We start from the raw sequence: 13,632 nt of genomic DNA on the forward strand, positions 1-13,632 counted from the left end.
GGAAGACGAAGACGAAGATGGAGGGATAACGTTGAGAAGAATCTAAAGGAAATCGATAAGGATGGAAAAGACTGGATTGATCTTGCTCAGGATAGGGACAGATGGAAGGTTTGTGTTGCAGCAGGTGCAAACCTTCAGGTTTAAGAAGGCTAGAGAGTTAGTTATTAATAACAGTACTGATGATGAAGATACAAAAGCAAAAACAAACTACAGGGGTATAAACTACTCAAGTGGTCAAAATTACTGATTTAACTGACCAAATACTGACCATTTACAGACCTATATATTTAAACGAAATCAGTAAATACCGTATTTACTCATGTATACTGTGCACTTTTTTCCAAAATTTTTGCTCCTAAAAACTGTGGTGCGGATTATGCACGGAATAATTCAGACAGCCAATATGAAACCATACACGGTCGTTCCATGATTTTGGGACACTTGCATTGACTTTTCATGTTTACGGAACCCTATCATGTTATATATCGTTGTAAAGCTTGAATCCTGCAGTTTCTGAATATGGAAACAGTATTCTATACAAGATAATGACACTAATGTGAAATGCGATTGGAATAAGTTCATCACAAAATGAAGGAGCGTTCTGATTTCTATGGTGCTTTGGATGAAAGAAAACATAAGGAAAAAGAAAACAATAATTAAAATGTATTACTGGCCAAATAATTATATATGGAGTGTGTAAATTCCTTAATGGAAGAAATCTTGTGTTGCTAACTACTAGTTTGAAGGTCCTGAGTGTGCCTTGCATAAATGTTACATTAGTCACAGAGATAGTATATATTTTGAAGTTCTTTTAGAAAAAGTAAAGTAGGAATGAGCAAAACCACATATAAAAGTTTGAAGGCCATTTCACACGATTCTTCACTTTGTAATGTAGTGTTCTGAGACACCAAGAAGAGCACTGCAACTCTGGCAAAATTCGAGCATGTACCTCCCGTCACATGGGATGCATATCAGCAGTATTTGTTGGCGAGAAATAATAGAAAATAACTTCTTGAGCACTGCAAATCCATAACGTAATTTTGATCTCGCTTTCTACTATTACAGAATAAATAAGGTGATTAAAGAGTGAAAGCTTTGGGATGCTAAACACAGTGGAGGGAGAGGGGGGAGGTGGTATGGGTTGGAGACTTGTTATTGTTTACACAAGAGGATATTCTCCTCTTGGTCCACATAGCAACAGGTGACTCATTGAATAGGTGATATTATTCACTCTTGATCAGCATAGCAACAGCTTTACGACCTACAACTAAAGAAAGCCATTTCTTGAAACTGGATGGTACTGCGCATTATATACGAGATATAATTTTTTGTAACTTTTACCCATCAAAAACCAGGGTGTGCATTATACACGCGTAAATACAGTAGTCATCCTAAAAGTAAAAGTGGGATTTTGTTTGCTAAAAATTATTTTTTGGCTACCACCATCCCCCATAGCCAGAATTCACATTTTTATCTTGGTTGGTTGATTTCGTGTTTTAAGTCCACTTTGTGCACAGTAAGGCTAATCGGGACTGGACCTACAGTTTAAAGTGGGATCCGAACCACTATGTGCCTCCACCGGGTATCGAACCCGGGACCCCTTGATTACAAGGCAACGACACTACCACTGCGCCATCGGGGAGGCTCACTTTTATTTTGGCAATAAGACACTATTTTGGTTATTGTACAAAATTGTGCAAGGCAACAAAATAATCCTTTAAAAAAATAATTATGCGCAGAAAATATTGAAACACAAGTTGTCTTTGGTTTTTGCTCAAAAAATATTATTAATAAACTCTTGTTTCTCTATAGTTTCTGCACTTCATCAGTATGCATTATCTTCTGTTGCTTTCACCAGTCCTACTAGCATGAGCTGTGCCACGTTGACTTCCACTATGTCTCAGCAGTCTTCTTCAATTAGCAATGTTTGTGCAATCATCCTCTTCTCATTCTGCTCTTGTCTCTGTTTCTCCCATTTTTTCCTTCCTTTAGATGCTTTTCAATCTTTCTACTTCCTCCAACTATTCCCTTTTGCTCATTTCTTTCTCTCTTTGTCTGTTCACCACAATCTTGATTGTAATGAACATGAGCTGCTCTTGCCATCTGTAAGAGTTCTTGTATATTAACAATGCATATCTTGATCTCTTATGCATAATATAAATAAAATAATATAGTAGGAAGTGTGGCTCTCAGGCAGCAATAGCAGGACTTTTTGGTAACTGAAGAAAGCTATCACTCAAGAAATGCTTTCCCCACTGGTAGGAGAAATGGTACAAAATATGCCTTCCCTTTTGTCAAATTGTTTAAAAAAAGCCTCACTGGGAAGTTGTAAAGGCTAACAAAATTTTGAAAAATCATAAATTCCAGTTGCACAACAAAAAAAATGCTTACCCCAATGACATTTTTTTAAAAAAATACTAACAAATTACAGACTATGATGAAAAACTGACTTGATGATCATCTTCCACCAAAGCATCACTACCCAAAACTCTCTCAAAGAGAGCCCAGCAAAGTAAACACAATGAGTTTCTGCAATTAAACGTGGGGTATTCACAAATAACCAGAATTATTTTCTAGGCAGTTGCAATGAACTTTACACTTAAAATTTTAGTACCCTTCAAAGCATTATTCATGTGAGTCAATGCACTGAAACTCTTGGCAAGGAATATTATTCAAAGCCATTACCATATTATCTTTCACCTCATCCATGACACCGAGAATTGCTTCCCTTTCAGTTGTCTTCACTCATGGGAATAAAAAAAAGCTGTACAGAGGTAGTTCAGGCAAGTAGGACAGGTGGAACACATGCACCACGTTCTTCTTTCCCAAGAATTGTCAGACAGGCGGAGCTGTGTGGGTGGGAGCATTGTCATGATGAAGCAACCAATCCACAATTCTGGCCATTTCTTGCCAAAACTTATTCAATGGCCTTTTATTTGCAATGAAACATACTCAAATTACAAAACAATATATCCATTGTTACTATTATTATCAAGCGGAGTTTGAAAATGTCCTTTGTTTCCCTCCGAGACATTTTTCTTTTCTTTTTTATTACTATTTCTTTAAAAAAATGCCTACCTTATAAATATCTTATTTTTCTCCAAAAAAGCAAAATACATATTATACAATTTTCTTGGATTACACATTTTTCTGCATTATAAACACCTATCCAAGTCTCCTGAAAACATTAAATCAAGATTCCACAGTAATTCTTACTTTTTGTCACAGTATTTGTTTTTGCCTACATACAGGATGTTTCTGTGAATAATTCAAATGGCAGGGTGGATGGAGACTGACCTATGTACCAATATAAGATAAGGAACCCTGGTCCGGAAATACATCATTAAAAAGGTATGAGCCAAAACTAGTTCGGGCTGTCTGTGACAGTGGAATAAGAATAGAACTCAAAGATATGGCTTGTAGATTTAATATGGACATTACTACACTATATTGTAGCACTCTACGATGAAAACTTCACACAGGGTGGCTACAAACAAGCAGAAATTAAATTCCCTGACTTTTCCAGGTTTTCCAGGACAAAATTTACATTTTTCCCTGACAATTACAAACTAAACTAAATCGATGTTTTTGAAAATGGAAATAATATACTCATACAGCTCTACGTATGGTTTTGTTAAGTACCAATATTATCTTCAATGAAATTGACTTAATTTCTCTATTCTCTATGATTTGAATTCAAACAGCAAAAAAGTGAATTTGGAAAATTATTACAATTCACAAGCTAGGGAAGGATTACGGAATTTTGTCATACGCAGTAAGCTTAAAATAAAATACTTGATTATTTTTAAAGTTACGACTAAATGAGATAAGAGTGATTGATTAAGAAATACAATTTGTAATTTATCAGTCTACTTATACATTCTCGGTATTATATGTTGATATTTCCACTGAGGTTTGGAATCCTCTACTTGCAAGAACCATGAGTGCAGACTCATTTTATTTTTCGATGCATAAAGCTACTTCTCTCTTCTCTGTAAAGCAAACAACTTAACTCTTTCATATAAGTGAAACAATTGAATCGAACAAAATAAAGTGTCATATTTCCTTACAATATCAATGGGATTTCTGCTTCAGTAAAGTATATCCAAGTGAAGTACTGTGAAACTGACAACATGCAGTTATACCATTAATGCTGACGAAAAGGGAATGTAGGTATTAGAAATTTAACGCAAGGAATTTATAGAATTACATTTTATAGGTACCTGATTTAGCTAACCACACATTAAAACAAGAACACAAATAATAACAGCTTCTGAAAGTTTATATACGAGGGGCATCCTGAAAAAAGCTCCAATGGTGCCTATACGCAGCACTAGTGGTCGGAGAGCGACACACACACATGCAGGCAGGAAGAAGTGGCATGTAGCTGTAATCTGGTACAGTTGCAATGCAGCCGTTTTAGGGACAGTTCTAGGTTAAAGATTGCAGCTCTCATACAGTCTCCCACCGACTGCGATGTAGCCTACATTGCACGCTCAGAATTTGGCACAGAGCCACCAGCAATCGTGTGAGGTGTGCAGACCGGACGTCGTGAGTGATAGTGTGGTCAGACGATGGTGCAGACAATTCACGGAAGGCCAATCGAATGTGTACAACCCCATACAGCTGAGTACACATGGGCCCTTTGCACCACTTCAGGTGAGAGATCTTGGACCACTCCCTGAACAGCACTGGCCTTGAATGTACCCACTTTCATCTCTTTGTTTAACTGAAGAGGTTTCTGACAGGACAAGGATTTGACAGCTACACTGCGATAGAGATATTTCAAATCTTTGCTGTCAGACACATATACCATGGGCATACAAAATTTAGTGCCATGCTACTACAAATGCCAGAACAACGGTGGTGATTATGCCGAAAATTAGGTTAGGACTCACTGTTACTAATGCAATAAATTACAACTGATATACTTGTTTTATTTATGCCTAATCGGTAGGGACCTTGATATTTATTTTTAAATTTGTGTATTTTCTTATTTTTATTTTTTACTATACTGTGTTATTTTTCCCAAAATTCACATTTTCATTTTAGCGCATTTTCTGGCAAATATCTGAAATTATAGCTTCATGGTGTTTTTAAACTACTGTTTCAAATTGTAAGTCACATGGCTTATGCCTCTTTGTGAGAGTTTGATATCTTGAAAGTTATTTTGGGAAAGTTATTTTCCATACCTCTTTTTTTAATTTTAAGGTAAGGATTTTAAATAATGTAATTTTCCCCGTATATACTGAAGGGTGCATAATGACCATAAGTGGTGACGCACCCAAAAAATTAAAATCAATCAATCTCACGTGACAGATACAGATATATTATGGCACCAAAAATTGGCATTATCTTTTTTGACTTGTTAGTGTTACGTTTCCAAAAATTCGCGTTTCTGTTTTAGAACATTTATCTGCCAAATATACCGAAACTTAATACTCCATTGTGCTTTTAAACTATTATTTTAAATTGTAGGTCACATGGTCTACGTATTTTCGTGACAGTTTGATATGTTGGAACAGATTTTTGAGGAAGTAAAAGTAAAGTGCTCCCCTGCACTTTTCCATGAAGGTGTATAGGGGTGTGGAGTTATGGCCCCACATTTTCTTGATCATGGCTGAAGGTGGGAGTGATGTGATCAGCTCCATGCTCCTGGCTACCTTTATCCCTCAACTTTTCTTCAAAGTACCAGCTTCATATGATGCTGGGTGGGCGCCGGAGTAGTTTGAATAGGTGGAAAACATCCCGGTTCTACCCCGCAGGCGATTGACCCTGGGTCTCTCGCATAGTAGTCAGACACCCTAACAACTGAGCTCCATTATTACTCGCTCGACAAATGCCGATGGTGCACACTTAGCTTGGTAATTCAAAACATATCTCGTGCGACAAATACGAAGATGTGGCTCCCGTGTGACGGTAGATACGCACTCGATCTCCTATTAGAACCCTGCCACTTTGCTCTGTGATGAAAATGGTTTTGATAGAAGTTGAAAAAATCGTGGAAAATACATGATTTAATGTGGCTGTCGGAATTATTCCATGTACGTATAACTCTATAGTTTACTCTTGAGTTAAATGTTGGAAAACTTGCATTTTCTATGTACACAAATATGGCCTAGAAAAGACAAGAATGTTGGATTTCATGTAATTTTTCATTGCTTTAGGACATTTCTTTTTTAAAAAATTGCTAAAAATGCCCACAATTCGCATTATTTCGATATTTCGAACGGGTGAAAAATGTGTCCAGATATCACTGCACATTCCTAAACATAACTTCGCAGCAATTACAATTTTTCACGGTTTTGATGTTTGCGAAAAATCAATGTCCCTACTAATTGGAAATTGCATTCTGGCCACCCCTCGTATAAATCAGTAGATGGAAAGTGAAAATTTAGCAGGGCTGGCAGAGAAAAGTCAATTCTTGAAAGTGAAAGTGATTTGCTTTTATGATCGAATGATTCGAGTAAATATGATATTAAAATATTTACGTATTTATTATTAGTATTTTATTTAATAATATTGGACATTCACCTTACTCAGTGAGATATTAATGACCATCTCTCACGAATTTAAACAGACAGGATAGTGTGTGGTGTTAATTTCATTGCAATACTAGTGCTGCAGTAAATTTGAGGTTGGGAGCCTGCACTTGCCAATCTTTATAATGTTCACCAATGCAGGTTTATTTTTCACATTTTCGTGATAGTATTCAATATATATCCCGTTTGGTTGGATTCTTCTTGATATCTAAGAATAGTGCAATGTTATTGTAAACGTATGTTTACTTGTGCGAAACCAGTAATACGTCAGGATGATGAAAGAAGACCTTCGTAAGCAATGCTACATTAAATAAGGTGAAGTGAGCCAGAAGAGTAATGAAATTCCAGCAGCATATTTGCAGTCCAAAGTTCTTCTTGTTTATGCATGCGATTTTTGTTGGATGTTGCAGTCCATGCAATTTCTGTCGCACGTTGTAGTGAGATACTTTGTCGGGTGGCGATATTCGACAAAAATCGTATGTATCAATGGAACCTATTTGTTTCCATATTCCTTCAGTTTGCCCAACAAAATGCCTTACTACAACGTCCGACAACTATCGGACGGCGCCACCCGCTCTTATCCCCTCCATATGTTGACAAGTCCCCTTACTACTCCCATACGGACGAGAAAAAATGATAATTCAATGCATTTGCCACGTAATATTTAGATACCATATGGTATCATCAGAGTAAGGTCGTACTCGCCCGATGATACCATATGGTATCATGGTGCTGATTACGAAATGAATGTGCTTTTTGGACCTTCATACTCTTATGTTTGGGCGGAAACTCTGACACAGGTCTGGAGCAAGCCTGGGAAACTCATATTGATGACCAACCTCCCCAATCTCCGCAACATATCCATGCCACATATTCAACTTGTATGGCACCCAGGAATATGAAACATGTTTCAATCTCTTTGGAATCGTCCATTCTTTGAAGAGAATACTAAGGTTTGCGCCTTCTCCCTAAAATAGCGGGAGAAGGGTCAAACTCCAGATTTTTATGTTGTTTTTTTAAAATTGAAATTCGGTGGTCGTGCTCCCGAACCCCCCTTCCTCGGTTTGGCGTTCTGAATTGTACACAGTTGCATGCTCTGATGTTTTAGCTGCAAAACAAAACTTATCCGAAGTAGATTGCTCCGATAGTGCCCGAGTTATAACAATGTTCTGAGCAATATGAAAATTACCTATTTTTAGTAAAAAAGAGTATCACATATTGGCTTATTATTCAACTTATGTGGCACCCAAGAACATGAAACATGTTTCATTCTCTTTGGAAACGTCCATTCTTTGAAGATAATACTAAGGTTTCCGCCTTCTTTCCAAAATAGTGGGAGAAGAGGGGGCAAACTTCAGATTTTTATGGTTTTCTTTCATTGAAATTCGATGGTCGCGCCCCCAAGCCCCCTTCCTCGGTCCGGCGTTCTCAATTGTACACGGTTGCATGCTCTGATGTTCTCTCTGAAAAACAAAACTTATCCGAAGTAGATTGCTCCCATAGTGCCAGAGTTATAACAATTTACCTCCAAAAATGCAAATTACCTATTTTTTGTAAAAAAAAATATCGCATTTTGGCTTATTATTCAACTTGTATGGCACCCAAGAACATGAAACATGTTACATTCTCTTGAGAAATGTCCATTCTTTGAAAAGAATACTAAAGTTCGCTCCCTCTCCCCAGAATAGCGGGGGAAGAAGAGGCAAACTCCAAATTTTTATGTTTTTCCATTTAAATTCGGGGGTCGTGCCCCCAAGCCCCCTTCCTCGGTCCGGCGTTATGAATTGTACACGGATGCATGCGCTGATGTTTTAGCTGAAAAACAAAAGTTATCCGAAGTAGATTGCTCCCATAGTGCCCGAGTTATAACAATTTTCCTCCAAAGAGTATTCGAATTTAAAATTCCCGCCGAGAAGCCCGGGCGAGAGAAATCTCTCTCTCTCTCTCTCTCTCTCTCTCTCTCTCTCTCTCCTCCTGTCATCACTGGTTTCTGGCGCCGTGGTTGTGTTGCGCATAAAAGGGGCCTAAAAGTTGAGGCCGAAACTTACGAACAAGATTTCCTGTTCCCGTGCAGAGTTTCATAACAATATCTTTAAATAAATAATTTTTTTTAAAAAAAGTCAATGAAGACGAAATTCCCTGACTTTTTTTGACACCTCAAATTCCCTGACTTTTCCCGGTTTTCCAGGTCTGTCGCCACCCTGTCACAGTACTTATTCCAAATGATGGCACAACAGCATTGCAAGAAGCTCTGTCATATGCTCTAACATCCCTGGAGTTATTCTGACAATATCATGGGCAGCAAGGATTCTTGCCAGGAGGGGACTGGCTTGGCAACCAATCGTCAGCTGATACTGTCGGGTAGTGCACCCTGAATGTCCGTATTACATCTACAAGCTGCATCTTCAATCGTCTTATTCAGAGGAAGCTCCAACTAGTTTTGCTTTATAACTTTTTAACGGTGCGTTTCCCGACAGGGTTCTTCATCTCATATTGATACTTGGGTCAGTTTCCATCCAACCACCATGACAGTTTGAATCAAGGTCACAGAAACACCCTGTATGTATATTTACGATTTTGGAAGAAGGAAACTTCCACAAGTCAGCTCCCTGGTGGATGTCCTGCTCTTCTGCTGCCAGTGGCTCTGATTTGTATCCAAGGAGCAAATCATTAAGAAAGTTTTAACTTGTGACTACTTAGGTTCATATACAACACAGAACAAACCGAAAAAGCATTATACAACACATTTTTTTAGTGTATTGTTGAGGTGGCCACCGAAATTAATACAACTTCAATAAATAGATTACTTTATTCCAATATTAATAACCCAAGCAGTAATTAAGAAGTTTGTAAGAGAGCGAGTCCAATGACTGCACAAAGTAGTCATTTTCCAATATAGAATCCTTTTCATGCCTGGGGAATAAAAGACGGGGTTGATAATTAGATGGAAACAAGTTACTAATATTTTCTGCAAAACTTACTTGTAGAGGTTCTATTAGTTTTGGTGGTCTCTGCCACCATCTGTTTCTTCACTGTTCCTTGTTCATCTATGGATATTTTTCAGTGTTGAGTTGGGCAAATGGATGCCTCTAAGAAAACAATACTACAGCTGTTCATGCACCATCTCCTGCTCTGCAAAAATCTCTCCAACTTTCTGTCCACGAATCAATGCCATTGTCAAACCATATACAACACTCGTAAACTAGGTAGACTGGTACTTATGCATTACTGCAATACCATATATTCACTCACAACAAAATTCTACACGTTGGAAGCTTCAGTTTTCAACCAGTGCAGACATTTTGTAAATAACAGCTGATACAGCATGTGCAGAGTCTGGCCTGTAATATTTATCAGACTTATAAGCTTCTCTTTTGACTCACCCTCATAACTTAAATTAACCCAAAGTGTACCAACCTCAGAATCACAAGTGTAGTATTCTTCAAGCAATGCTCTTAACTTCTTGTCACCTTCCACACAGGAATTAATTAGTTTATGGCATTCGTTTAGCTTTCCAAGGCAGGGAGAACACACTTGCAGTGGCAGTGTATCTCCAGATGACACCTGAAAGATATAACCACAATATTACACATCGTACCATATACTGCCTCGAAAGATAGTTATTTTATAACTATTGGCAGACTTCAGTACTATTCGTGTCTCAGTCTTTAAGAAACAATAAATCTTAATTTTCTTTACCGTTTAAAGATTTTAGATTCAACTTAACATAAGCATCATACTTAAAAGCACATAACTGATAAAATACACTCATGCTTGAAACCTTGATTGATTTGCTTAATTTGACTTCGCTTCTGTGTCACTCTTGGCTAATTGGCAAAGATGGGAATGAGTGATGATACGATGAAATTGATGAACGGACACTCACAAATATCCATGTCCAGGCCGGGATTCAAAACCAGGACCTCTGGTGTCATAGTGTGATGTGCTAACCACTCCACCATGGGGGCTGGCATTTGAAACCTTAAGTGTAAATGCATATTTAGTGTTTGATAGAAACATTACATATAATTTAGGCTTGCAATGTTAAAATTAAGATGCAACATTAATTGTACATTTACTACCTCATTTTGTAATCACACATGGTAATCAACCACAACATAAACCCCCAAAGCACAATATTAAAAGTTTCCTTGTCAATTGTCCGATACTTAATGCAGCCTTGTTATCTTATGAAATATTTGTGAAAATGTGTACTGTGTGCTAATATTGTCTTGAAAAGATATTGTACGTGCCATTCAATGTCAAAGCAATGGGACAATGGTAAAATTTAAAGCCACTGCTCCAATTTTAGTCCCGCATTGTGGCCATGTGGACTAAAGCATCATGCTCTGAGCTCTGGCTAAGGGACATGCACAGGTTCGAGTCTCCTGGGGGAACCGTAACAACTTTGCTAACGAGATTTCGGCCTGTGTATGGGACCGATGGCCACCCACCATCGTGAGGAAATTGGAGATCTACGAATGAGTAGTGTAACTCACTCATGAAAACCTACAACCACTGGGGGTTCGTCATGCTGACCACACGTCAACCTGTAACTTAGGATCACATGGTTTGATTGATTGATTGATTTAGTTTATTTTACTTCATGTTTTGTGCCTCTTGGCTAATTTGCGAAGATGGGGATGAGTGATGAAATGATGAGTGGACATTCACAAACAACAAAGCCCGAGCGGGATTCGAACTTGGGACCCTTGGTGTCGCAGCACTTAGGATCACATGGGAGTGAGGCTGGCAGTCAGTAGGTAGGCCCTGACCCTCAACGGGCTGTTGCACCATGGGGTATCATCTCCAATTTTAACTAAACGTTTTGAAAAAATATATATGCACACATGATCAGGTGACCTGAGGGAACAAAATATGCAAATTTGGTCAAAATTGGAAGGCATGGTGGTAGATGGTCTGTTGATTTGACATGAAATGGTCCATATGTAGTCAATAAACTACATAAATGACGTTAAGAAATTTTTAATTGTAATATTTCGAGTAACTGTAAATGGGAATAAAATAGCAATACAAGATGCAAAACAATATGGATAAGTTTATCAGAATGGAAAGTATTATTTTTTAAAATAGATCAAAATTTTAAAATTCTAGTATTACCTAATTTTAATATGCCAGCAAACCAAAAATTTTGATTTATGATGCATTATGAACATGTGACTAATCACAAGTAAAAGAAAATAGTTGAAATACAAAATATATCACATTGATTATTGTGAAGAAACTATTTCAATTGGATTATTGTGGTTATTTATGTCAAGTATGGATATATAACAAAAATTAGATATTATGAAGTAAATTGAATGCACCACAGGCAATCAAAAAATGAAGAACAAAGATTACTTACTGTAATAGGCAGACAATGGTGAATTTTTTCTTCTACCTTCTCTTTAAGCCCTTGATCAGTGAATATAGGTACAAAACTTGATGAAACATTTGCACAAATCCTGCACAGGTTACACATTTTTGAGTTCAAAGCATTTGCTGAATGATCAACTCCTCCTACAACGAAAGAGAAGTGGAACACAACTTGACACACTTATTTGCAACTTACACATTGTTATAATTATTAAAAAGTTTAATGTTAATCTCTTTTCCGGCAGTCTTCAATATAAATCTTCACGGTTAACTGATAAGAAAAACATAGCAACTTATATTTTTACAAGGATTGTCCCAGAAGCCCTCACCTAGTGGTTGAGTGACCTTGTAGTTGGTGGTGGGGCTTGCATGCTCTGATGATGATTCACTATGCTATATCAGCTGTAGCATAGCTACTCCCATGCTGGCAGGCTAGTGAGGAGGAGCCAGACTAAGAAGCAACCTATTGGTCAACGGCTCCAATGGCGGAAGACGATGGATGCTCATCTCAACTGGTGAGAAGGCGAAGGAACCTAGAGGAGTAACACCTCATAAAAAAACATTCAGCTGGCTCCAGCTGATAGTATCATGTAAGGGCCCCTTGCCAGGGTTACAGTGAAGTCCTTAACAGCAGATGCAGTGGAGAAGGAGTCCTTCGATATGGCACAGTTGGCAGAAGAGGCAACCTACTCTCTTGGGAGTAATAGAGAGAAGAGGAATCTTCAAAGGCTAAGGGAGAAAACCCCTACAGAAAAACAGCATGCATGCAGCAGCACTATTATCAAGATCGGGTGTTGTGAGTTAACAACCTGAACACCTTTAATTGATTTATTATACAGGGTGTCATTTTAATGGCGCCCACGGACCACAGATTCGTATAGAGGACATCAAAACACACAACATTTCTCAGTAACATTTTTCTCGTTGGTGCGTCGATTCGACGCTACAGCCGTTCAAAAAAGACCGTTTTGCCGCCTGGATGCTGGCAACCCAACACAACATTTGATCGTATCTGTGACGTCATTTCCTACGGTGAAACAGCACACGGCAGGGTTGCAAGGAACATGCAAATTTTGTGAAAAATTACAAACTACCAACCACATTATTAGCTGTAAAACAAAGCGAGGAACGCGTCCAGTAGACCGAAAATCATAGCCTACCAGCCTGAAGATCAGCAGTCATCTCAGCGGAAGGGGAAATTGAACCAACGATATGAGAAATGGTACAAGACGTATTGAAAATGAAGTGTCAGTATCGGATTTTGTCTCAGCCTACATGTCAAATATCAACAACAATAAATGTTATTGGACTTACAGCTTACATGTGGCTGTTTACGCCCAACTACATGTCAAATATTTGCAAAGTTGTTGAAAGTTTAATATCTACAGGTTTGTGTCCAGATGCCATGTGGTACTTTTGTACTGATAAGGGAAGTATCCGAGGTTCACATTGTTACATTTCGGCTAAAACACGTACAACCACAGTAACAATCTAATTATGAATCAGTAACGAATGTCCTGTTCTCAGCTGCAACTATTACATGTGTATCCGGTGCATGGGTAAACACAGTCGTCGGAGAGCTTGTATTACTACTACATATATCCCTGTATTTTCAACGATTTTGCCACTTGCCTCATAATGCCCTGAATATACATTATATTAGCCTATGTGTTGCTTAAATTTGGAATTTTGAGTTTTTTCATTTGTATTT

At 37.9% G+C, this 13,632-nt stretch overlaps 1 protein-coding gene across 2 annotated transcripts in view; it reads right to left on the reverse strand.

Annotated features, from left to right (window-relative positions):
* LOC146000471 (uncharacterized) overlaps positions 1–13,632 on the reverse strand; it is a 59,213-nt gene that overhangs the window by 11,170 nt on the left and 34,411 nt on the right. For both annotated transcript variants that reach the window (XM_083138133.1, XM_083138132.1), the window contains exons 5-6: positions 11,911–12,065; positions 9,960–10,106 (exon numbers count right to left, since the gene is read on the reverse strand). In XM_083138133.1, coding sequence (XP_082994259.1) covers positions 9,960–10,106; positions 11,911–12,065 — 302 coding nt within the window. The remainder of the gene's footprint in view (positions 1–9,959; positions 10,107–11,910; positions 12,066–13,632) is intronic.

The sequence above is a fragment of the Lepisma saccharinum genome, chromosome 16, assembly GCF_977018435.1.
Source record: "Lepisma saccharinum chromosome 16, izLepSacc3.1, whole genome shotgun sequence".
NCBI classification, from domain to species: domain Eukaryota; kingdom Metazoa; phylum Arthropoda; class Insecta; order Zygentoma; family Lepismatidae; genus Lepisma; species Lepisma saccharinum.